This window comes from Chlorocebus sabaeus, chromosome 16, assembly GCF_047675955.1.
Source record: "Chlorocebus sabaeus isolate Y175 chromosome 16, mChlSab1.0.hap1, whole genome shotgun sequence".
In the NCBI taxonomy this organism is placed as follows: domain Eukaryota; kingdom Metazoa; phylum Chordata; class Mammalia; order Primates; family Cercopithecidae; genus Chlorocebus; species Chlorocebus sabaeus.
This window is the reverse complement of record NC_132919.1, coordinates 26,956,249-26,982,015: the sequence shown is the minus strand read 5'-3', so window position 1 is coordinate 26,982,015 and position 25,767 is coordinate 26,956,249. Positions and strand designations below refer to the sequence as shown.

The 25,767-nt window shown below is 52.8% G+C and overlaps 2 protein-coding genes across 7 annotated transcripts in view; one reads left to right on the top strand and one right to left on the bottom strand.

The window, feature by feature from the left end:
- FAM222B (family with sequence similarity 222 member B) overlaps window positions 1-12,106 on the top strand; it is a 94,622-nt gene extending 82,516 nt beyond the window's left edge. For 4 of the 6 annotated variants that reach the window (XM_008010836.3, XM_037992798.2, XM_008010837.3 and 1 more), the window contains one exon: window positions 8,191-12,106. In XM_008010836.3, coding sequence (XP_008009027.1) covers window positions 8,191-9,797 — 1,607 coding nt within the window. In that variant the 3' untranslated portion in view covers window positions 9,798-12,106. The remainder of the gene's footprint in view (window positions 1-8,190) is intronic. The other 2 variants (XM_008010841.3, XM_037992801.2) reach the window with 1 other exon arrangement.
- A 7,279-nt stretch (window positions 12,107-19,385) lies between these two features.
- On the bottom strand, window positions 19,386-25,459 carry TRAF4 (TNF receptor associated factor 4). The gene is made up of 7 exons (XM_008010835.3): window positions 25,196-25,459; window positions 22,207-22,258; window positions 21,526-21,630; window positions 21,293-21,454; window positions 21,047-21,208; window positions 20,805-20,960; window positions 19,386-20,521 (listed from the first exon to the last, which is right to left on the bottom strand). Exons 1-7 carry the CDS (start codon window positions 25,336-25,338, stop codon window positions 19,889-19,891), a joined length of 1,413 nt encoding a protein of 470 aa, XP_008009026.1. The 5' UTR covers window positions 25,339-25,459; the 3' UTR covers window positions 19,386-19,888.
- Between the last annotated feature and the right edge of the window lie 308 nt (window positions 25,460-25,767).

Below are 25,767 nucleotides of genomic sequence, written 5' to 3'. Positions count from 1 at the left end.
CTGCAGGCTCCGCCTCGCGGGTTCATGCCATTCTCCTGCCTCAGCCTCTCATGTAGCTGGGACTACAGGTGCCTGCCACCACGCCCAGCTAATTTTTTTTGTATTTTTAGTAGAGACAGGGTTTCACCATGTTAACCAGGATGGTCTCGATCTCCTGACCTCGTGATCTGCCCGCCTCGGCCTCCCAAAGTGCTGCAATTACAGGTGTGAGCCACCGCACCTGGCCCCCTTTATGTTAATAAGTGATGATTGAGTGATAAGGGTGTTATGTTATAGTCTCTAGCCATCCAAGTCAGCATCCTAACTGCATTGTGCCTGTTTCTGGGCTTCTGGGGACACAACTGGAGAGGAAACGTACTTAGAGGCATGCAATAAGGTGACAAAGAGAAGCTTGCTTTTTTCTAGGTTCCTTAACGCACTCTGACAGCTTTACCCAAAACTACGATATCAAGGGAAAAGCCATTTGGAGGACAGGCAAAGTGGCAGCTTTATCTTGGTGTTCACTTTATTTTATTACTTATTCTTTTGTGTTTTTTTTTGAGATAGAGTTTTGCTTTGTTGCCTAGGCTGGAGTGCAATGGCATGATCTCAGCTCAATGCAACCTCCGCCTCCTGGGTTCAAGCGATTCTCTGCTTCAGCCTCCCGAGTAGCTGGGATTACAGGCATGCACTACCATGCCCAGCTAATTTTGTATTTTTAGTAGAGACAGGGTTTCTTCATGTTGATCAGGCTGGTCTCGAACTCGCGACTTTAGGTGATCCACCTGCCTTGGCCTCCAAAAGTGCTGGGATTACAGGCATGAGTCACCACACCCAGCCCACTTTATTTTATTTTATTTATTTATTTGAGGTGGAGTTTTGCTCTTGTCGCCCAGGCTGGAGTGCAGTGGTGCCATCTTGGCTTACTGCAACCTCCGCCTCCTGAGTTCAAGTGATTCTCCTGCCTCAGCTTCCTAAGTAGTAGCTGGGATTATAGGCATGTGTTACCATGCCTGGCTAATTTTTGTATTTTTGGTAGAGATGGAGTTTCACCATGCTGGCCAGGGTGGTCTTGAACTCCCATCCTGTGTTACAGGCGTTACTGCACCTCGGTGACTCATGGCTGTAACCCTGGCACTTTAGGAGGCCAAGGTGGGCAGATACCCTGAGGTCGGGACTTTAAGAGCAGCCTGGCCAACATGGTGAAACCTCATCTCTACTAAAAATACAAAAATTAGCCAGGCGTGGTGGTAGGCGCCAGTAATCCCAGCTACTTGGGAGGCTGAGGTGGGAGAATCGCTAGAACTCAGGAGGCAGAGGCAGGAGAATCTCTAGAACCCAGGAGGCAGAGGTTGTAGTGAGCTGAGATCTTGCCATTGCACTCCAGCCTAGGCGACACAGCGAGACTCCATCTCAAAAAAACTAAAAAAAGCCTGGAAGTGGTGGCTTACGCCTGTAATCCCAGCACTTTGGGAGGCCGAGGCAGGCGGATCACAAGGTCAGGAGATTGAGACCATCCTGGCTAACACAGTGAAACCCTGTCTCTACTAAAAATACGAAAAATTAGCTGGGCGTGGTGGCGGGCATCTGTAGTCCCAGCTACTCAGGAGGCTGAGGCAGGAGAACGGTGTGAACCCGGGAGGCGGAGCTTGCAGTGACCCGAGATCACGCCACTGCACTCCAGCCTGGGCGACACAGCGAGACTCAAGTCTCAAAAAAAAAAAAAAAAAAAAAAATTAGCCAGGCATGGCGGCGGGAGCCTGTAGTCCTAACTATTCAGGAGGCTGAGGCAGGAGAATTGCCTGAACTGGGAGGCAGAGGTTGCAGTGAGCCAAGATCGTGCTACTGCACTCCAGCCTGGGCAACAGAGGGAGATTCCCATCTCAAAAAACAAACAAACAAACAAAAAATGTTTTATGATTCTGCTATCAGCCTTTCTCTCTTGTCCATCCTCAGGATGGTCTTATAAGTTGCTAGGAACACAAAGTGTGATGTCTGGTGGAGTGGGATGGGTACAGGTGTTTATAGTTTAATGTGCTTTATAACATAAATACAGTCAGCATGAGGCAGGATTGGTGGTCCGGGGTCAGGAGAAGAGAAATGTGACTTCTTGCCCCAGCACTGTAAGTCATCTGGCTAAATGGCTTTTACCCAGGCTTCAGCTGCCATACGTTCAGAATCACAGGGTTGATCCCTTAGAGCTTTTTCTGTTCTCCTCTTCCTTTTCTATGTGTGTAGGAGACAGTAATGTTCTTCCTAACCCAGATTTGTGATTTGCCAGAGGGCTGGCTGGATGAATTAAAGAACATCTTGGCTTGGGGTTAGGTTAGTTGGTGTCAGAAGGATGGCCTCCTACAGCTTTTCTAGATCATATATTCCATGATGTCACTTCCCTGGAGAGTCCTTAGCCATTTTGAAACTTTGTATTTGGAAGTTTTGTTTTTCTCTGATCCATCTTCCCCCAGTGCCTCAGAAAATGAGTGATTTTGAAATTTTTTCTTTTTTCTCTTTTTCTTTTGAGATGGAGTCTCGCTCTTTCGCCCAGGCTAGAGTGCAGTGGCACGATCTTGGCTCACTGCAAGCTGCTTCTCCTGGGTTCATGCCATTCTCCTGCCTCAGCCTCCCGAGTAGGTGAGACTACAGGCACCCACCACCACGCCCGGCTAATTTTGTTTTTGTGATTTTAGTAGAGACGGAGTTTCACCATGTTAGCCAGGATGGCCTCGATCTCCTGACCTCGTGATCTGCCCACCTCGGCCTCCCAAAGTGTTGGGATTGGCCGGGCGCGGTGCTCAAGCCTGTAATCCCAGCACTTTGGGAGGCCGAGACGGGCGGATCACGAGGTCAGGAGATCGAGACCATCCTGGCTAACACGGTGAAACCCCGTCTGTACTAAAAACAATACAAAAAACTAGCCAGGCGAGGTGGCGGGCGCCTGTAGTCCCAGCTACTCGGGAGACTGAGGCAGGAGAATGGCGTAAACCCGGGAGGCGGAGCGTGCCGTGAGCTGAGATCCGGCCACTGCACTCCAGCCCGGGCGACAGAGCGAGACTCCGTCACAAATAAAAACAAAAAAACAAAAACAAAGTGTTGGGATTACAGTCATGAGCCACAGCGCCCGGCTGGAGTTTCACTCTTGTTGCGCAGGCTGGAATGCAATGGTGCGATCTCGACTCACCGCAACCCCTGCCTCCGGGATTCAGGCGATTCTCCTGCCTCAGCCTTCTGGAGTAGCTGGGATTACAGGCAAGCGCCACCACGCCCGGCTAATTTTGTATTTTTAGTAGAGACGGGGTTTCTCCATGTTGGTCAGGCTGGTCTTGAACTCCCAATCTCAGGTAATCCGCCCGCCTCGACCTCCCAAAGTACTGGGATTACAGGCGTGAGCCACTGTGCCTGGGCTTTTTTTTTTTTTTTTTTTTTTTTTTTTGAGATGGAGTCTCCCTCTCTTGCCCAGACTGGAGTGCAGTGGCACAATCTTGGCTCACTGCAACCTCCACCTCCTGGATTCAAGCAGTTCTTCTGCCTCAATCTCTCGAGTAGCTTGGACTACAGGCATGCGCCACCGGAAATTTTTTCTTTCTTAATCCTCGGCCTCTGCTCTGTATTTCTCCTTCTCAGGATCACAATATAATAATAGCTCTCTAAATATTTACTGTTTGAATGGCTGAAATGATAAAAGGTCCTTGGTCTTTAAGCCATCTTTAGATAACAACTTTGACCTCCGTCCATGGCAGAGCACTGGGGCTCTGGGGACAAATGCCAAAATTTCCTTCTTTTACTGCTTCTTTATATGCATATCTGCCTCCTAGTGGAGGGACCTTTAAATGGCAGATTGACCCAATGACTGGATAAACTCATAGAAATAATAGCTAACATTTGTCAAGTTGCTACCATGTGCCAGGCACTATATTGAATGTTTTCACATATGTTCTCACTCATTCCTCAAAAATTCCGTATGGAAGACTCTCTTGTCTTTGTCACAAGGATAAGGCATAGAGGGTTTGTCACTTGCCAGTGGCACATGACTGTCCTGTGACTGGCCCATACTCAGCTCAGACTACAAAATCTGTGTTTCAAATACGTTGCCTGTGCCTCTCTGCCTACAGATAGAGGTTCCTGCTACCAATGTTACCTATGCCCTCTGACCTTCAAAATAGAAGGATGAACAGAGAGGTCTCCATTGGGAGGACTGGATTTCAGGCAGAAAATTTCCTCCAGTCCATCCTGGAGTGCTTTCTGTTACATTTAACTCTCAGGCTGAAGGCCAGGGTGTCCTGCAGTTGGGGCTTCCTTAGTCAGTTTTCTTTGTGTTGCCTGTGGTCATACTCAGCCACATCTGCTATCCTTGAATAATAACTATTGACCATCATAGTTCCTGTTCACATAGCATTTTCATTGAAATGAAAATGCTCATTTAGTGAAAATGTTCACTGACTCTCTTGATCTTAGTAATTCTGTGAAGTAGGAGAGCAGAATTCATCCCTGTTGATAACTGAGGAATGACAGGCTCAATTGTATGAGCAGTATGGGCAGATGATGAAGCTAATACTTGAATACAGGTTTCTCTAACCCTTTACAAACTACAGATTTCCTATTCCCTACATTGTCTATGTCTCTATTAATGACACTATTGGTACAAGCTATTTAAGTAAGTTGCTTACAAAGCTGTGGTATCTGTGTTGACTGTGTAGTTATGGAAATACATTACCGAATAAAATAAGTAGTCAGGGTGCCTGTGTGGGGGCTGTGATAAGTGTTGAGAAAACTTTTTTTTTTTTGAGATGGAGTCTTGCTCTGTCGCCCAGGCTGGAGTGCAGTGGCTTGATCTCAGCTCCCTGCTGCAAGCTCCGCCTCCCGGGTTCAGGCCATTCTCCTGCCTCAGCCTCCCAAGTAGCTGGAACTATAGACACCCACCACCACACCTGGCTAATTTTTTTGTTTGTTTTTGTATTTTTTGTAGAGACAGGGTTTCACTGTGTTAGCCAGGATGGTCTCGATCTCCTGACCTCATGATCTGCCCGCCTTGGCCTCCCAAAGTGCTGGGATTACAGGCGTGAGCCACCGCGCCCAGCCCCCTTTTTTTTTTTTTTTTTTTTTTTTTAAGATGGAGTCTTACTCTGTCGCCCAGGTTGGAGTGCAGTGGTGCCATCTTGGCTCACTGCAACCCCCGCCTCCCAGGTTTAAGCAATTCTCTGCCTCAGCCTCCTGAGTAGCTGGGATTACAGGCGCCTGCCACCATGCCTGGCTAATTTTTTGTATTTTTTTTAGTAGAGATGGGGTTTCTCCATCTTGGCCAGGCTGATCTTGAACTCCTGACCTCGTGATCCACCCACCTCAGCGTCCCAAAGTGCTGGGATTACAGGTGTGGCTCACACATCTCAGCCACCATGCCCAGCTGAGAAAACCTTTTTTTTTTTTTTTTTTTGACATGGAGTCTCGCTCTGTTGCCCAGGCTGGAGTGCAGTGGCACAATCTTGGCTCACTGCAACCTCCACCTGCCAGGTTCAAGCAATTCTCCTGCCTCAGCCTCCCAAGTAGCTGGGACTACAGGCGCGCTCCACCATCTGCAGCTAATTTTTTGTATTTTTAGTAGAGACGGGGTTTTACCATGCTGGGCAGGGTGGTCTTGAACTCCTGACCTCGTGATCCACCCACTTTGGCCTCCCAAAGTGCTGGGATTACAGGCTTGAGCCACCGCGCCCAGCGGAAAACTGTTTTTTTTTTTAAGGGTTAGGCTTAAGTCTGGTATGTGAGGTAGATGGTGCTGTATTCCCAGAATGATACCCCTTTTTTGTTCAATACACTGTACTCATCTTTGGGGTTTGTTCCTTACCAAAGCTACTGCAGCCTTGTGGCCACCCTCCCTACCCTCATTTCACTTTATTTCTGAATCATTTGACAGCCCTCTTCACCATTGTCAGTATCAGTGGAGACAGGACAAAGAAAACTAATCAATGTGGATAAGTGCCCCTTCCATACTCCTGCATGAGGCCAAGCTTCCCCCTTGCCTCTGCTAGAAAAAAACTGAGCTCAGAGTTGGTACTAACTTGGAACAAAGGGACTCTTCTATTCATCAAGGTACTATACAACTTCTACTTGGATTTCAAGGAGAGAAGCCCACCAGCATGAAGGTGGGTTAGGTTTAAAGCACTGTGCTAGGAGTATCATATGAGATTTTGACCAATAAGACAGATAGGTACAGTGGTTGACCAAGGCAGCTTCTATTGGAATTCTGGTGTCTTGAGTTTAGGGACTTTCTCTTAACCAGTGATCCCAGACTTTTTTGCCAGTATTTGAAAGCATAGACCTGTTTTGGGGGCTGGGGATGCCTGGCCCTTTTTGCTCAGATCTGCTTGTGAGCATGGGCCCAAATCTCTCTGCCCTTCCTGACTTAAGCTTTCTTTTCCTGCTTTCCAGAGCAGGAGTTTCTAAGCTGTTGCTAACCAGCATTATCACCAAACAAAGGCAGCTGTACCCATTTTCCTTCTAATACCCTCATTAGCCTACCTCTGTTCTAGGTAATGCCCAGTGACATGACTTTGAATGGGGTCTCCTTTGGGCCAAGGCCACCTGAGGCCACAAGCTGGGCATTCAGTCAGATTAGTCGTTGGCATATCCTCCTGCCTTTTGCAAGGGGAGGAAGTAAAGAGAGAGTCAGTTAGCTGAACCTGGGCTTCTAGCCAAGCCAGTTCTGCTTTGGGCAGTTTGTGTACTCACTCATTCAGCAAGCATTTATTAGGCACCTTTTGTGTATACTCAGGGGAGACCCTCCCTCAGAGACAGAGAGAGTGGAGCAGAGCCCCCTTGCAGGAGCTTGGCATCCTTAAAGAGCCCTTGTTCTCGGAACCTTTTCCTTTTTGACTGGAAGCCGGACATCCGCTGAGCCCCCTGATGGGAGGCAGCAGGAGATGGGAACAAAGAGACTGTTAACATTAATGAGGCACACCAAGTGGGCATTTCCGCAGTCTCCAAAGGAAGGCAGGTTTTTCCTCTTTCTTTTTGGAAAGTGACAGCTGACATGGACCAAATACAGACTATTTTTGGCTCTCAGGACTGAAAGGACTGAAAGATGCTCTGAATCCTTTCTTCTCAATTCCCTCCCTGCTGCCCTGTCATTATTATCTTCCTTCTCTAGCAAATAAATAAAGTCTTTGATCCTCACCCAGTCAGGCATAGAGTGAACTGTAAATAAAAGTGAACTTGTGACATGGGGAAGGGGAGAGATGTTGGCAGCTTATTCCTCTGCTCCTGAAAGGAAGCATTCTGTCTACTGTTCCAGGGTGCCCACCCAGTGGGCAAAGCCCCCCAGCTGCCAAGATGCAAGGGAAAGCTGATGCCTCATTGTTCCCTGCAGACTAAAGAGTCATAGCTCTGGGTACCCTCTAGCCTGAAGGGCCACCACGGCCTTGACAGGGAGCTTTGCTTAGAACTTTCTACCCCCAGGCCACATGGGCTGGTAGAGTTCCAGACCCTGCATTTCTCTCTCTCTGTTTTTTTTTTTTTCTTTTTCTGAGACAGAGTCTTGCTCTATTGCCCAGGCTGGAGTGCAGTGGTGCAATGTCGGCTTACTGCAACCTTCGCCTCCTGGGTTCAAGCAAGCAATTCTGCCTCAGCCTCCCAAGTAGCTGGGATTACAGGTGCCTGCCACCCTGCCTGGCTAATTTTTGTATTTTTAGTAGAGACGGGGTTTCACCATGTTGCCCAGGCTGATCTTGAACTTCTGACTGAACTCAGATGATCCACCCGCCTTGGCCTCCCAAAATGCTGGGATTTACAAGTGTGAGCTACAGTGTCCAGCGGCCCTGCATTTCTATGTATGGCGAGAACTCTCGGTTACCTGAGAATTGACCAAATTCTGGTTCTCCAAGATATGAGACTTCGAAAGATGCTTTGCTGTTCTGATCTCTACTTACCTCATTTATAAAATGGAAATGATGGTAGCCTGCTTCTAGAGCAATAGTGAGGATTCACTGAGATGGCCTGTCACCTAGCACAAGACCTGGCCCACTATAAGCACTTACTGCACACTAGCAGTGCTTGTTAATATGAAGACTGAAGCTGAGTTTAGAATGAAGGCTACCGATGACAACCTAGTCACTTCCCTACCCTACCCCAGGCCCTCAAAAGGGGAATCTAGAAGGGCTGGTTGCCTTGGCACTGATGAGCTCCCTCTCCCTCTTTGCTCTCCTTCCCATTCTCTCTCTCTAGGGGACACTACACAGAAAATGAGAACTGCTCACTATCCTACCCCAGCCGAATTGGATGCATATGCTAAGAAGGTCGCAAACAACCCACTGACTATAAAAATCTTCCCCAACAGTGTGAAGGTTCCCCAGCGGAAACACGTTCGTCGTACTGTGAACGGCCTCGACACATCAGCCCAGCGCTACAGCCCCTACCCGACACAGGCTGCCACCAAGGCAGGCCTGCTTGCCATTGTCAAAGTGCCAGCCAAAAGCATACTCAAGGACTTTGACGGCACCCGAGCCCGGTTGCTCCCTGAGGCCATCATGAACCCCCCAGTGGCACCGTATGCTACTGTGGCACCCAGCACTTTAGCCCACCCCCAGGCCCAGGCTCTGGCCCGCCAGCAGGCCCTGCAGCATGCACAGACCCTGGCCCATGCCCCTCCCCAGACGCTGCAGCACCCTCAGGGTATCCCGCCACCCCAGGCACTGTCCCACCCTCAGAGCCTCCAGCAGCCTCAGGGCCTGGGCCATCCTCAGCCCATGGCCCAAACCCAGGGCTTGGTCCACCCTCAGGCCCTGGCTCACCAGGGTCTCCAGCACCCCCACAATCCCTTGCTGCATGGAGGCCGGAAGATGCCAGACTCAGATGCCCCCCCGAATGTGACCGTGTCTACCTCAACTATCCCCCTTTCAATGGCGGCCACTCTGCAGCACAGCCAGCCCCCGGACCTGAGTAGCATCGTGCACCAGATCAACCAGTTTTGCCAGACGAGGGCAGGCATCAGCACTACCTCAGTGTGTGAGGGCCAGATCGCCAACCCCAGCCCCATTAGTCGCAGTCTGCTCATCAATGCAAGCACCCGGGTGTCGACCCACAGCGTCCCCACACCAATGCCTTCATGTGTGGTCAATCCCTTGGAGCACACCCATGCGGCCACTGCCGCGTTGCCTGCTGCAGGTCCTGTCAACCTGCCCACAGGCATCTCTCGCGCCCCCACTGGCTACCCTAGCGACCTCAAGCCAGTCACCTGGAACCAGCACCAGCTGGCCCACCTACAACAGATGTGCAGTGAGGCTGGTGGGACGCCAGCCCCTGGCCTGACAGGCAAGCATGCAGCAGGACGCGAGTTGGCAGGGCCTGGCTTTGTGGGCAAGGCCCCTGCCTACCCGCAAGAACTCTGCCTGGCGCCGTCCTTCCATCTGAAGCCACCCCTGGAAAAGCCGACCCCATCCCCACCAGTCAACGGCATGGCAGCCCCATTGGCCTACCCCAATGGCCACTACTTCCAACCCCTGTGGAACAACATTCTGCCCACTCCCAATAGCGACAGCTCGGGGTCTCAGGACCTCGCCATGCCGTTCCACGGTGGGCAGCCCACAGGTGCACCCCTCGACTGTACGGCAGCTCCCGGGGCCCACTACCGAGCAGGGACCGGGGGCGGTCCAGTGGCAAGCCAGAACAGCTTAATGCAAACAGTGGATTACCTAAGTGGGGATTTCCAACAGGCCTGCTTCCGAGAACAGAGCCTGGCCATGCTGAGCAAGGCCCACCGAGCCCCTGGCAACCGAGCCCCCGATCCCACAGAGAGTCGAAGTCTTCATATTCAGCACCCAGGGTATAGATAGGTAACCCTGCTGCCCTCCACGTGCAACACATCATACATCACCCTCCTAGGTTTAGTCTTTTAAGTAACTGGATAGTTTCAAAGTTTCACTGCTCCAGTGTGATCATTCTTAGATGTCTAAGAAAGGGAATTTGGTGGGATCTAACTGGGGACAGAAGGAGTCCTCTCATCCTCCCCTCCAGCAACTTTTGGTTTTATGTTAGAAGCTAACCCCAAGCTCAGGCTTTTCTCTCCACTGACTGCCTGTCAGCTATTCTCCCCACCTTGGCCGTTTCCAGCCAGCTCCCAGGCATCTTTTCTTGAACCTCTTCCTGTTTCCCTTAGGATGACTGAGGTGTGGGCTGAGGGAATGCCCTAGTTGAGGTAGTGGAGGTGCTCAGGCCCCTAAGCCAGACCTCTACCTGTTGCTACCGTCCTTCCCCTCCCCCCAGGACTAAGAAGCAAGATTTCCCAAGTGCTCTGAAAGCTAATTCCTTATTCACCCAAAGATCTCAAATCAAAGCTGATCCAGTCTTCATGTCCTTCCAGTTCCTTTCCATTCCTTGAGGCTTTGTTTTGTGTCTATATTGATCCCACAGCCACTGCACTTGGCCGTGCCACACTTGATCTCAAGGGCGTCTTGGAAGTATTTGACCATTTCGTGAGATATGGGGGAAAAAAGTCTTTGTATTGGCATCTTGGTTCCAGACTCCCCTTTCCAAACCTAGAAAAATACAACGTACCCAAGTATACCCAAGATCCCTTTCTTACTGTTGCCTATCCCCTAACTCACCTGCCCACAGCCCCTATCCTTTCCCCTTCAACAAAAACAAAACCTACCTTACTTGAGGAATTAGGTAGGTAAGGAATGATCACATTGGAGTTTGGGATTAAAAACACCAAAAAAAAAAAAAAAAAAAAAAAAAGCATTTGGTTCTCTACACTGGCTAAGAATATTGCTCTACACTGTAAGTTTTAAATGTTACGTTTCTGTATGAATGTAGTGTGGGTTTGAGTAGCATTGTGTGTGAGTGGCCCCACAGGTACATTCACCCTGTAGTGCAGCCCCTCAGTTTAATGGAAAAAAAAAAAAAAACACAAAGCCTTAAGCTCTTTGAATACTTCCTTTACCAAATGAGCATGGTTCTAACACCTGGAGGTGGGCCTACATTGGAAACAGCCCCTCCTGCCCTCTGTCCATTCTTAGAGCATACCTTCATCCACTCCATGCTCAGCACGTTCATCCCAAGCGACAATTAGTTGGCTAGAAACACTTTTCTGTAATTTTAAGCTTAGATTGTTTTGTTATAAATTTTTGCACCCTTCTGTTAAAGATGCAGAATGGGCTTTTTATTTTTCACAGATGAAATAAGCCCTCACCTTTCCTCTTGTCTCTGGCGAATGTCAGCTGATGGTTCTTATTTAAGGTTTTGCATTTTGTTCACTATCCACTACTGTTCGTTAGCCAGGAATTCTCTAGTGATCTGGAGCAATGTGACTGAAGACCAGTTTTTAAGTTATGTGTTGGCAAGTTGCCTTATATTTAAAAGGAAAAAGAAAGAAAAAAAAAAAAGCTTGATTGTGTTATGCCAAATGATAGCAACATGAAGTCCTAATTTATTGTTCCCAATTGTTTTTCTGCTGTCTGTGAACACTGGTACCTCCCTGTCCTGAGCCCTCAGGAGCACCTGCAGCTTCTGGCTTAATGCCTTCTCCCAAGGTGTTGGCCACCACCTCACCCAGGGCCCTCTTCCAGTTCCTGCTTTTCTGAGTCAGATTTAAAAAGCACCACTGTCTTCCCCCTATCCCTTGCTTGATCTCCAAAACAGATATTCTAGGCTGTGTTTTTTTTTTCCTCCCCAGTACCTCTCCCTGAAAGGTGAGCTGCCATTTTAGGAAATTGGACCAGACACCAACTTGGGGGCTTTAAGTCAAACAACCTCAAACCCATCTCTTCCTGTGTAGGGGTGCAAGTCTTTGAAACTCTCACTCCCACCCCTAGTCTGCATGGAAAATGTACTGTGATCCCCTTGCCCCCTACTGCCCTCGCCTTTGGTGTGAGATGTTCCCTCTATTGGAGTTCAGCCTGAGTCCCTCTCCCCTCTCCCAGCCAACCCCCAGCCAGCAATAAGGGTCCAAGCCAGGACTTCCTCTCCGCACTCCCTGTCTCCATCCCACAATACCCTAGGGAATACCTGGATTCCCCACTCTATCCACATACTGTAGCATTCATTCTCCATCTCTCTCACCTCACCTGTGGTGGTTTATGGGTGTGATGGGGTTTTTAAGATTATTATAAACCAGTAAAAGGTAAAAAACTTTGTTTTCTGACCTTGTTCTATTCGTTTACTGCTGTGAATGTTTGAGGTAACTTTTTCTTTTAACAGTTTCTAACATACCTCGCTTGCTAGGAATAATATTATCCTTATTTTTAAAAGGGGGACCCCTGTAATATGCATCCCACCCAGAAGCCATCTCCAAATCCATTGTTTCAGGCCAGGTGCTGTGGTGATTGTAGACAGTTCTTCAATGAAACCCTGGACACAGGGTACCCGGCTGACAGGCCCTCTCCCCAGGCAGGAATGCTATGGGCTTACTGTGAAGTTTGATGGATAAGTGTGGTTTGCTGTCCCTCACTGGAGGCCCAAAAGGTCCTGCCATTTGCACTCCAAGGGCCGTAAGTCATTGAGAAATGGGGATCTGGTGGTTTTGTTTTGTTTGAGGCAAAGCCTCACTCTGTCGCCCAGGCTGGAGTCCAGTGGCACGATCCTGGCTTGCTGCAACCTCCGCTTCCCAGGTTCAAGCGATTCTTCTGTCTCAGCCTCCTGAGTAGCTGGGATTATAGGCGCTCGGCTAATTTTTTGTATTTTTAGTAGAGATGGGGTTTCACCATGTTGGCCAGGCTGATCTCGAACTCCTGACCTCAAGTGATTCACCTGCCTCGGCCTCCCAAAGTGCTGGGATTACAGGCGTGAGCCACCATGCCTGGCCAAGAAATGGGGATCTGGTCTGTTAATAATCCAACATAAAACTTCAAACCTCCTTCTCCCATTTCCAACACTGAAAATTCTGAGGGCCTCTGACAGAGGTGAAGGTGATAGGCACCGTTATCTGCAACATAACTGGCTCTTGGTGATTCCAGTTTTCTTTTTTTTTTTTTTTTTTTTTTTTTGAGGCGGAGTGTAGCTCTGTCGCCCAGGCTGGAGTGCAGTGGCTGGATCTCAGCTCACTGCAAGCTCCGCCTCCCGGGTTCACGCCATTCTCCGGCCTCAGCCTCCCGAGTAGCTGGGACTACAGGCGCCCGCCTCCTCGCCCGGCTAGTTTTTTGTATTTTTTAGTAGAGACGGGGTTTCACCGTGTTAACCAGGATGGTCTCGATCTCTTGACCTCGTGATCCGCCCGTCTCAGCCTCCCAAAGTGCTGGGATTACAGGCTTGAGCCACCGCGCCCGGCCTCCAGTTTTCTTACGTTGAATTTTGGATAACTTTTTTTTTTTGTCTGCAGAGGGGAAAAAAAAAAAAAACTAAGTGGGCCGGGCGCGGTGGCTCAACCCTGTAATCCCAGCACTTTGGGAGGCCGAGATGGGCGGATCACGAGGTCAGGAGATCGAGACCATTCTGGCTAACACGGTGAAACCCCGTCTCTACTAAAAAATACAAAAAACTAGCCGGGCGAGGTGGCGGGCGCCTGTAGTCCCAGCTACTCGGGAGGCTGAGGCAGGAGAATGGCGTGAACCCGGGAGGCGGAGCTTGCAGTGAGCTGAGATCCGGCCACTGCACTCCAGCCTGGGTGACAGAGCGAGACTCCGTCTCAAAAAAAAAAAAAAAAAAAAAAAAAAAAAAAACACTAAGTGATTGTGGCTGGGTGCAGTGGCTCATGCCTATAATCCCAGCACTCTGGGAGACCAAAGCAGGTGGATCATCTGAGGTCAAGAGTTCAAGACCAGCCTGACCAACATGGCAAAACCCAGTCTCTACTAACAATACAAAAATTAGCTGGACGTGGTGGCACGCGCCTGTAATTCCAGCTACTCAGGAAGGTGAGACAGGAGAATTGCTTGAACCCAGGAGGCAGAGGTGGCAGTGAGCCGAGATTATGCCACTGCACTCCAGCCTGGGTGACAGAGTGAGACTCCGTCTCAGAAAAATAAAAATAAAAAAAAGTGAATGCAGTTACCCTTCTCTTCTGCTGAGCTTGGGTTTGAGCTAAGATGTAATGGAGGGAAAAACTGATTCTGGCTGGGTGCGGTGGCTCATGCCTGTAATCCTAGCTCTTTGGGTGGCTGAAGTGGATTGTTTGTGCCCAGGGGTGAGACCCTGTCTCCAAAAAATTGTAAAAAGATGGGTGTGATGGTACATACCTGTAGTCCCAGCTATTTAGGAGGCTGAAGTGGGAGGATTCCTCAAGCCCAGGAGTTTAAGGCTGCAATGCCACTATCTGGGTGACAGGAGTGACCCCCAGCTCTACCATCCTGGCCAACATGGTGAAACCCCATCTCTACTAAAAATACAAGAATTAGCCAGGTGTGGCGCCGGGTGCCTGTAGTCCCAGCTACTCAGGAGGCTGAGGCAGGAGAATCACTTGAACCTGGGAGGTGGAGGTTGCAGTAAGCCAACATCGTGCCACTGCACTCCGGCCTGGACGACACAAGCAAAAGCTCCATCAAAAAAGAAAAACGAAAATTGAGGTTTGGCGCAGTGGCTCACTTCTGTAATCCCAGCACTTTGGGAGGCTGAGGTCAGCCAGATCACCTAAGGTCAGGAGTTCAAGACCAGCCTGACCAACATGGTGAAACCCTGTCTCTACTAGAAATACAAAAATAAGCCAGGTGTGGCAGCGGGTGCCTGTAGTCCCAGCTACTCAGGAGGCTGAGGCAGGAGAATCACTTGAACCCGGGAGGCGGAGGTTGCAGTGAGCTAAGATCGCGCCACTGCACTCCAGTCTGGATGACAAGAGCAAAAACTCCATCAAAAAAATAAAAAATTGAGGCTTGGCATGGTGGCTCATCTCTGTAATCACAGCACTTTGGGAGGCCGAGGCCAGCCAGATCACCTTAGGTCAGGAATTCGAGACCAGCCTGGCCAACATGGTAAAATCCGTGCCTACTAAAACTACAGAAATTAGCCAGGTGTGGTGGCGGGGGCTAATCCCAGCTACTACTTGGGAGGCTGAGGCAGGAGAATTGCTTGTGAACCCGGGAGGCAGAGGTTACAGTGAGCTGAGATCGCGCCACTGCACTCCAGTCTGGGCAAAAAGGGTGAGACTCTGTCTCAAAAAAATAATAATTAAAATAAAATAAATTTATTGCACAAGATGCGGGATTCAGGGAGGGTAGAATCAGACCCTTGGTGGCAAGATCCACAGGTGGCTTCCTGAATGCTTACGGAGCTAAAGCACCCAGCCTTCTTGCGCACACCCTTTTCTGCAGGGTAGTTTTTTTGTTTGTTTGTTTGTTTGTTTTGAGATGGAGTCTTGCTCGGTTGCCCAGGCTGGAGTGCAGTGGTGTGATCTCAGCTCACTGCAGGCTCCGCCTCCCGGGTTCACGCCATTCTCCTGCCTCAGCCTCCCGGGTAGCTGGGACTACAGACGCCCGCCACCATGCCCGGCTAACTTTTTTTTTTAGTAGAGATGGGGTTTCACTGTGTTAGCCAGGATGGGGGTGCTTTTTTTTTTTCTTGAGACAATCTCTCGCTCTGTCGCTCAGGCTGGCAGTGGCACGATCTTGGCTCACTGCAACCTCCACCTCCTGAGTTCAAGTGATTCTCCTGCCTCAGCCCCCTGAGAAGCTGGGACTACAGATGTGTGCCACCACGCCCAGGTCTTTTTTTTGGGGGGGGGGCGGGGAGACAGAGTCTCGCTCTGTTGCCCAGGCTGGAGTGCAGTGGCACGGTCTCAGCTCACTGCAAGCTCTGCCTCCCGGGTTCACGCCATTCTGCCTCACCCTCCTGAATAGGTGGGACTACAGACGCCTGCCACCATGCCCGGCTAATTTTTTTGTTTGTTTTTGAGATGGAGTCTTGCTCTGTCACCCAGGCTGGAGTGCAGTGGCGCAATCTCAGCTCACTGTAACCTCCGCCTCCTGGGTTCACACCATTCTCCTGCCTCAGCATCCCGAGTAGCTGGGACTATAGGCGCTCACCACTACGCCCGGCTAATTTTTTGTATTTTTTAGTAGACACGGATTTCACTGTGTTAACCAGGATGGTCTCGATCTCCTGACCTCGTAATCCGCCTGCCTCAGCCTCCCAAAGTGCTGGGATTACAGGCGTGAGCCACCGTGTCCAGCCTTTTTTTGTGTGTGTATTTTTAGTAGAGATGGGATTTCACCGTGTTAGCCAGGATGGTCTTGATCTCCTGACCTCGTGATCCACCTGTCTCGGCCTCCCAAAGTGCTGGGATTACAGGCGTGAGCCACCGTGCCCAGGCGGTAATTTTTGTATTTTTAGTGGAGATGGGGTTTTGCCATGTTGGTCAGGCTAGTCTCGAACTCCTGACCTTGTGATCCACCCACCTCAGCCTCCCAAAGTCCTGGGATTACAGGTGTGAGCCACTGTGCCCGGCCCAGGGTGCTCTTTTGTGAAAGTGTTTTGACTCCTTTATGCCTCATGCCACCTCTGTGAAAGAAAGCTGTCTTCTGCCTGTGTCAGATAAGATCTGCAGTCAGCCTAAAAGCATAGAGCTGGACAGTAAAGTACAGCGCTTCCTCCAGAGTGAATGATTCCTGGGCTGAGGTAGATCCTTGGGGAGTGCAGCTCACACTTTCATTGCAGAACATGGCCTGAAATCTGCAAGTTATGACTAGCACTGAATGAGGGCCAGGTGTGCGAGGCTTGCAGAGTATGGGGTTAACAGCCCCCATTGTTTGCACACAACTCTAGGAGGCACCATCTAGACTATGTGAATGTTACCCCCGGAATCATGCAGTGGCAGTGTCCTGGGCAGCAGAGGAGCCCAAGTTTGACACAAGTGCCCAGCTTATTTATTTATTTATTTATTTAGAGATGGAGTCTCACCATGTTGCCCAGGCTGGAGTGCAGTGGTGCAATCTCAGCTCACTGCAACCTCCACTTCCCAGGTTCAAGTGATTTCTGCCTCGGCCTCCCAAGTAGCTGGGACTACAGGTGTGTGCCTCCATGCCCAGCTAATTTTTTTTTTTTTTTTTTTGAGATGGAGTTTCATTTTGTTGCCCAGGCTGGAGTGCAGTGGCGTGATCTCAGCTCACTGCAACCTCCGCCTACCGGGTTCAAGCGATTCTCCAGTCTCACCCTCCCAAATAGGTGTGATTATAGGCACCCGCCACCAAGCCCAGCTAAGTTTTCTGCATTTTTAGTAGAGACTGTGTTTTACCACGTTGGCCAGGCTGGTGTCAAACTCCTGACCTCAGGTGATCCGCTCGCCTCAGCCTCCCAAAGTGTTGGGATTACAGGCATGAGCCAACGTGCCCGGGTCCTTGTATTTTTTTGTAGATATGGGGCATCTCCCCTTTGTTGCCCAGGCTGATCTCCAACTCGGGCTCCCAAAGTGCTGGGATTATAGGCGTCAGCCACTGTGCCCGGTCAGGTGTGTAGCTGGGATTCTGGAAGGGTGTTTCAGCCTGTTGCCTGAAAGCATTTATGCTGCTGGAGCCCGTGGCTGCCTCTACCAGTCTCCAGGCATCACCATACCAAGAGGTTTATCTGGTGAAGAGGCCCAGCTCTAGTTTCTCAGCCAGGGCCCCACTTCTCCCTACATAGGTCAATTTGATGTTTTTGAAAAGACTGGGTTAGATGATGAGCTCCCCAGCCTGGCTCACCGAGGGTTAGTCCTGTCACCCAATAAAGGCTTTTTGTTTGTTTGAGACGGAGTCTCCCTCTCTTACCAGGCTGGAGTGCAAAGGAGCCATCTCGGCTCACTGCAACCTCCCCCTCCCAGGTTCAAGCGATTCTCCTGCCTCAGCCTCCCGAGTAGCTGGGACTACAGGTGCATGCCACCACACCCAGCTAATTTTTTTTTTGTATTTGTAGTAGAGATGAGGTTTTACCATGTTAGCCAGGATGGTCTCAATCTCCTGACCTCATGATCCGCCCACCTCGGCTTCCCAAAATGCTGGGATTACAGGTGTGAGTGAGCCACTGTGCCCAGCCCAAGGCCTTTTTTTTTTTTTTTTTTTTTTTGAGACAGGGTCTGGCTCTGCCACACAGGCTGGAGTGCAGTAGCGCAATCTCAGCTCACTTTAACCTCTGCCTTCTGGGCTCAAGCCATCCTGTCACCTCAGCCTCCCGAGTAGCTAGTCATATGCAGCAAAGACTGAGGTTTTTCATTTTTTTCAAAAAAAAAAAACCCCCTCGGTCTCTACGTGGGAAGAGACATAACTACAGTCCTTGAACCTTCCCTTACTGATTCTTGTACATAACAGCCTCTTCTCAGGGATAGGCAAGACAGTAAAGCACTGTGTACTGACCAGTTCATTTAATCTTTACAGTAAATCTGGGAGGTGAGCTGGCTTTCACCAGTGAGGGTAATGGAGGACCTATGTCGCTCAGAAACTTGCCAAAAGCAAGCACAACGACCCACACCTATTGCCAAAATTAGAGGAAGCTACAACTTCTAGGGACGACTACTGGAGTTTAAAACAGAATCCAGGCCCTGCCCGAACCCGCAGAAGAATCATTGATAACGGTGGCTCAAGCCTGTAATCCCAGCACTTTGGGAGGCCGAGACGGGTGGATCACGAGGTCAGGAGATCGAGACCATCCTGGCTAATATGGTGAAACCCCGTCTCTACTAAAAAACACAAAAAACTAGCCGGGCGAGGTGGCGGCGCCTGTAGTCCCAGCTACTCGGGAGGCTGAGGCAGGAGAATGGCGTGAACCCGGGAGGCGGAGCTTGCAGTGAGCTGAGATCGGCCACTGCACTCCAGCCTGGGCGACAAAGCGAGACTCCGTCTCAAAAAAAAAAAAGAAAGAATCATTGATAAGTCAGTCACTCCTCTGTGTTTCATCAGTGAAACGTAGATAATCACACGCACCCACTGAGGCCCATAAGAAAGGCCGATGAGAGACAGAAGAAAATCCAAGTGCCTTAAACATCTTGAAGGCCCCTTGTGCTCAACATCCAGTCCCCTGGATGCGGCTGGGGTTCGGAGTTAAAAAGCATTCACTAAGCACTTACTCTGGGACAAGAACATGCATTGCCTCATGAACTCTTCTCTAGAGCCCACAAAGCCAGTTATTGTGATAAGAAGTATTTCACTTGACAGTTCTTTTCAGTGAAATAATAATGCACGTAAAGTGCTTAGCAGTGTCAGTACCTATTATCATTAGACCAAGAAAGACCTGCCTAGGGCAGAGGCACTAGTCTGGTATGGCTGACCAGGGACTCCAGCCTTATGAAACATACAGGCCATACACCTCCCCGATTTCATCGCCAGAGGGCAGCAGCAGGGACTGTCTTCCACACAAAGCCTGATGCAGTTTCCCTGGCGTCCATCGGAGGGCGAGCCAGTAGGGCAGCTGGATCTTGGGGCCAGACCCAGGCAGCGGCCCTTCTCTGACTGGTCCTTTCTTTGCCTTCAGTTTGGTTGAGCCTCCCAGGGCCCTAACCAACCCAGGTAAGTCAGGCTGGAAGCAAATTAATAAATACAATTCCAGGTTTATTAAAAAGCAGGGCTCCCCTGCTGTGCCCTCCTGGCACTAAGGAAATAAATAACCAGAGGGGGCACGGCTAGGGAAAGGGGAAAAAAATCAGATCTCAAGACAGACTCTTTGTACTACCCTTTCTCCATCCCCAACTCCCACCCCCCTATGGCTCTTGGGACATAGCACCTGAGCAGGCACCTCAGTCCGGGTATTGTGTTACCGGCACCAAGGCAAGTCTGCCCTACCCAAGAAGGGAGACAGGCCCTAGGGTCACTTGTTTCCAGCCCTTGATGACCCCAAGACCTGTTCCCCACAGGGGCCAGGGCTGAAGCACCAACTGGAGGCACCTGAGGGTGGTGGCTGGGGGAGGCAGAATGGGGTAACAGAACCTAGGCAGCAGAAGCAGCTGACGGGGGTCCGGCCCCCTCTCCAAGTTCAGCCAGTGCCTGACTGAGGTCATGCCCCATCGTCCTTTCCCCTCAAACCCTGCCTGCACTCAGCTGAGGATCTTCCGGGGCAGTTCAACAGCAGCACGGATGAAGACTGCATCATCCCGCACATAGTTTCGCTTTCGAATGTCCTGGTGAGAGATAAACTTGGGATAACCAAAGCCCAGAGAACTCTCATCCAGGGAGCCCCGCCACGTGCCTGGCTTCTGGAAATTCTTCCAGTTTGGGTCGGGGTGGAAGGTCTCAGTGACGTGCTGTGGTTTAGCCAGCCCAGGGTCGCTCTGATCCAGCAGGGAGAAGGTGACACGGCGGGCAAAGGGCCACTCAAGGAGATTGTCAAAGGCACCAGGCAGCACACGAATGTACAGTGAGAGGTGTGTGCCCTCGCCACTGCCATTGCCATTGAGGAATGCAGACACCTGCAGCTTGTAACCATACTTATGTGTGTAGAAGGCAGGGCTGAAGCACTCAAGGTTGGGCTTGGCCTTGGCCTCCTGTAGCCGCCGTCCATAGCTGCCAATCTTCCAGATGAGCACGCCATCACTGCCCACTGATAGCTCCTCCAGCTCTCGCCGAAGCTCCTGCAGCTCCTGCCGTTGCCGGCTTACCAGCGCACACATCATGGCCAGATGTGGCTTCACACTCTCCTCCACATGCCGTGCCATTGCCAGCTTAGGGCACTGTTGACAAAGCCCCAGGCCATGGGGGAAGGGAGGAGAGTTATCAGTAGGGGAAGGTCCAGAGAAGAGAGGAGAGGAGAGTGGGTACAGGGTAGCAGGCACCCAGCTCTATGTGAGGAAGACAGAGGGTGTTAAGAGGCTGGAGCTGGTCACCAGAGGGAAGGACTGAGGGTTTCAGAGAAGCACAGCAGGGACCACCAAGGCCTAAGTGGCATCAGGAAGCTGAGCCTCTGTCTAGGGCTTCAAGAGCAAAAGGGGGCTGACAGGAGAAGGGGCGTCTCACCCTGTGCTTGCAGCCGGAGTCTTTGAATGGGCAGAGCACCAGGGCAGTGCTACAGCTGTCCTTCAGATGGCCTGGCAGGTCCTCCCGGGCCACAGTGCCCACACCACACTGGTTGGGGCAGGGAACAGGCAGCCTTGGGCACTGGTACTGGTGGCTCTGGGGCCACAGAGGCAGAGAGGCAAGAGTCAATATCCTGACTCCCTGTCACCTGCCCTGCAACCACAGCTCAGGAAGGGCCTCACCTGGATGGTGTCAAAGACGAACTCCTTGGTGCAGTAGGTGCAGGGCTGAGTGCGCTTGGGGCACTCAGAGGTGGCATGCTGGGCCAGCAGCCGCCGCATCATGCGGGCACCACACTTATTCTCACAGTAGACACTCTCTTGGGGGCACATACCCTCATGGCTCTGTGGAAATGTCAGAGGTGCTGAGTTAAGGGATGCCTAGGCCATCAGGTACCCCTCCTCCACATTCAGCCAGACCCCACCCACCTCATAGGCCTCCCCACTGAAGTCACAGCCACAAAACTCGCACTTGAGGCGCCGCTTGGGGCAGTCGTGCTGCAAGTGTGCAGGTAGATCACGGCGGCTCAGTTTCATGGGGCAGCGATTAGGGCAGGGAACGACGTTGAAGCTGCAGGTATTCAGGTGGCCCTGGTGGGAAGGGCTGCAATGAGTGCCTGCCAAGGGTGAGGTGGTGCCAGCCCCTCACGTCAGAGCCTCACCTGTAGATGGCGTAGTGGCCCATTCCAGCGGCAGCCTTCCTCACTGTGGATGCAGCGGATAGGCAGGCCCAATACTTGTACTTCCAGCTCGGGGTCTGGGTAGATCTGGGGGTGAGGATAGGGGAACCGGCCAGGATCAGAGCTGACTGCAGTGCCCAGTTCCCACCTCCAGCCCCAACTGGGCTGGCTCTACCTTGGAGCCTGTAATAGCCTCTTTCGGGCTCTTTGCCCCTCAGAGTCCAGGAATGAAGGGTACAGCAGGCAGCGTCTGCTCTGATGCTGGGTCCTAACATGCCTGCACAGGACGCTTCCTTTGAAGGGGCAGCCAATCAACCTGCTCACTCCCAGGCTGTCCCTGGGGCTCTGCTTCCTTCTCCCTGGTGGCAGGACACTGGCCCTCAGCCACAGGTCTGGCTCGCCACCGGAAGGGGAGGGAGCACTTCTTGCGGGCACAGAGCAGCTCTGTGCACCCCTACAGGCTGGGCATTGTGCCTGTCCTCCAGGGCAAACACGGGCCTCGTTTGGAAACTGGCCTGGTGGGAGGGAACAGGCTACCTTTGTGGGGCGCACCATCCCAAGGCTTTTGGTTGACACTGGCCCTGAGCCCACTGGCTGCCAGCAGCTCTGGCCTCCAAGGGCAACAGACTGTGCTTGGACTTCTTCCTGGCAGTGTGGACTCACCTTGGCATAGTCCAGAGGAAGCTGGTCCTCAGGGCACTTGAAGACGCCTTCACTGAAATGGGGGAGGGGCAGGGTCAAGGCTTGTCATTAGAGGAAAGGGAGGCCTGGCCCCACCCCCTCCACCAAGGCAGCCTCCCTTCCTCACCAGACCGGTTCCCAACCAGCCCAGGTGAGACAAAAGGGCAAGCAGAGGCCTGAGGGGTCTACTTCCCCAGGATCCCAAAAGACCCCAGCCCCTGTCCTGGGAAGGGGGATCTGGGCCTAGAGGAGGCACAGACAGCTGCCTCAGTCAGGACTTGGCCAACAGGTGGCAGCTGGCACCCCCTCCCCCAGGATGGCAGCTGGACTGGGGAAGGAACACGCTGCACAGTTACCCCCTCCCCCTAGGTTAGTTTTCACTGGCTGGGTTGAAAGCTGATTGGGAGGGGGAACAGGGATGGGCTGAGATTAAGTGCCAGGGCTGCCCAGTCCCCAGGAAGGTCCTCTGCCAAGAACCAGGGCAAAGGTCAGCTTGCGGCCACCTTACCCTGCCCTGCTCCTTTGAGGGTGTGTCTCCCAAAGAAAAGGGGAGGAAAGGCATGCTCCCTGGCACCTGTTTACACTCCCACCCAGCCCTTGCCACCTGCCTCTGAGAAGGGGTGGAATGCCCCCATTTTACAGATGAAACAAATAGACTTACAGGTGAAGCAGTACCTGGCTATGTGTGTCTGACTCCACAGCTCAGACAGGCTCTACTACACCACACACACGAGGAAGAGAAGCTGGGGCAAGGGAAAATGTCCAGCAAGCAAAGCTATGACTCTGGGCACTGCTCAGTGGGCTTCTGAAGCCTCGTGACCGTCCCCTCCTGCTAGCTGCCCGCCTTCTCCTGCACCAAACCCCACCTGGCTGTCAGCACCCAAGGAGCCTGTTGGCATGCTTCTGTCGACACGCCCTTGCTGACCCCAGCCAGGGCCAGTCACACATGCCTGGCATGGCTCAGGGAGAGCTAGGGCTCACCCAGCAGGACTCAGGGCCCTGGGGCAGGGCATTCCTGGTAGGTCTGAGTCAGGTAGGTGGAAGGCAGGCAGGGAGCAAGGCAGAACCACAGCCCACATAAGAGCCCAGTTCTAGAGGCACTCTCCAGGACCTGGGCAGTCCATGCCCCAACTGCCCCAAGGATTTCTAGCACCCACCTCCTCCCCTTGACCTCACTACCAATGGCCATACTTCAATGCCAAGGACAATACAAGAGCAGGCACGGAAGGGGTGTGTCTGCCCACAGGGCAACCAGCCTTCCTGGACCAACCTAACAGCTCAGGCAGGAGTGGGGAAAGAGGGGTGGGTCCAGGGGGAGGGGGTCCACTTGGCTGCTTCAGGAATGTGCTGATTTAGTGGTTTAGGAGAAAGGGAGGGGATGGAGGCAAGTCCCTAGGCTTCAGACAGAAGCTTAGCCTGCAGCTTGGGGCCCAGCCAGGGCTGTGGACACCCTCACTTGTGCTTGTACCGTGGCGGGTGAGGAGCACCTCTCTCCTCTTCAGAAGCCTCAGTAGCACAGCCCAGGCGCTGGGGGATGGGAGAGAGGCAGGGCAGAGGCTGCTCCAGGCTGTGCGCTGGAGGCCCAGGCTCCGGGAAGAAGACAGGATGGGGGGAGGGGGTGTGGGAGTGGGAGAGGAAGAGGGGATTTCCGTGAGGGGGAGGGGCAGAGGGGGGCCAAGAAGGTGGTGGAAGGAATCGGGCCTGACAGCCCCCTCCCCCGCTCCTTCCCCGCGGCAGTCAGGGTGGGTCTGCTGTGGAGGGGTGGGAGGGCTCAGCTGGCCTCATCTGGAACCCAGAGGGCCGGGGAAGAGCAGTGGCGGAGACAATGGGGCTGTGTCTGTAGGAGAGTAAATGTGTACACTGCCGGGGGGGGGGAGGGGGCAGTCCTGCAGCTTGTGCGGGAGCATATGTGAGGGCAGGAGCCGGCCCAGGCTGTGGGGAACAGAAAACAAAGGGCCTGCTGAGACTTCCGCCAGTAGGAGCTACGGAGGACCGAGCGAGGGAGGGAGGCACGGACGGAGGGAGCACTGGGGGCACGTGCCCCAGAGGTACTCTCCCTGCCGGGCCCTCGATCCCCTCGGCCCAGCAAACAGCCAGGCAGTGGCCGACCCGGCCTTCCCCTGCGCTCTGGAGCCATGACCTCCGAAGAGTCGGGGCTCCTTCACCCTGCCTCCCACACCCGGGCCTGAGTGGTCCCCTGCGTGGGCAGAAGAGATTCAAGACACCACAGGGCGCCCAGAAACTTGACGGATTCCCAAGAGCCAACGGCTGACCTGCGTCCTGAGGGGACAGCGGCAGTGCAGTAACGATACGAGTGCGTCCCCCTTCTTCACGAGTTATGGACCACCCGCCTTGCTCCAGCCCCCGGGAGAGAGAGGGGAGCTGCCTAGAGGGTCCTTCGGGGGAAGATTCAGTCCTTCCTCCATTGTGTGATCATAAGCAGCCCGGGGTTAAATCCTAGTTAAGCCTTTAAGTAACTGTGTGACCCTGGGCAAGTCGCAGTCTTTCTTTGAATCTCGTCTCATCATCTGTGAAATGGGAGAACAATAGCTACCGTTCCCTGAACGTTCGAAGAATCACAAGAGGTTAGATGGGTGAAATCTCCGGAGACTCAAAGTGCTGCGCGGGAGCGGGTTTTGTCCTCTTCCCCCAGGATTCAAAGTTCAAGGCTAAGGCCGCGCCGGATCTCAAGTGAGGGGGAAGGGCCTCTTCCCCTTCCCACCCCGCGGGAAGGCGCCGAGGTCTTCCGCCCCAGGCCAGGCAGGTGGGACCCGCCCGGACCCCTCGGATTCCTGCGGGAAGCCTCCCTCGGGGCGTGACGTCACCCCTCCCCGTGACGTCACGGGGCGCCCCTGAGGTCACAGGGTCGCAGCGCAGACAAAGGCCCGGCGTGCCCCGGGCCCGAGCCCCTCCCCAGACGGCGCCCCCCGCCCCGCCCCACCCCCGCTGGCCCCTGGTCCCCGGCCTGCACCTGAGGAACTCCTGCAGGCAGGTGTCGCAGAAACGGTGGCCGCAGGTGGAAACCTGCACAGGCTCGCGCATGGGCTTCCCGCACAGTGGGCACAGCAGCCGTCGCTTGGGCTTCTCCAGGAACTTGTAGTCGAAACCAGGCATGGCGGGCGAGCGGCCGGCACGGGCAAGCGGGGCCAGGCACGCGGCGGCCCCACAGCCCGCGCCTTGCTGGAGCCGCGCTCCCGGCTCCGGGCGGCGCCGACTGGCGGTAGCGGCCAGGGCTCCGCTGTGAAGCCCGCCCGCCGGAAGAGGGGGCGGGGCCGCGGCCGCGCGGTCCTAATGCGCGCCCAGCGGCCACGCCCACCCCCGAGTGCAGGCCTTTGGGTCTGGTCACCGCTAGTCTCGCCCGCCCACCGGAGCATGGGCTTTTCTTTTCCCTGGGGGAGAGAGAGCGTGTATCCGCTTCTCGGGCCCTGGGGGAGTGCGGGTTGGAAAAGGGGACGGGCCGCGCTACAAAGGTTTTCTTTTCTAGAGGCAACAGCTCGGCCTCCGGGGCCGTGAGCCGTCCAGAAACCGGGGCCCCAGCTTCCA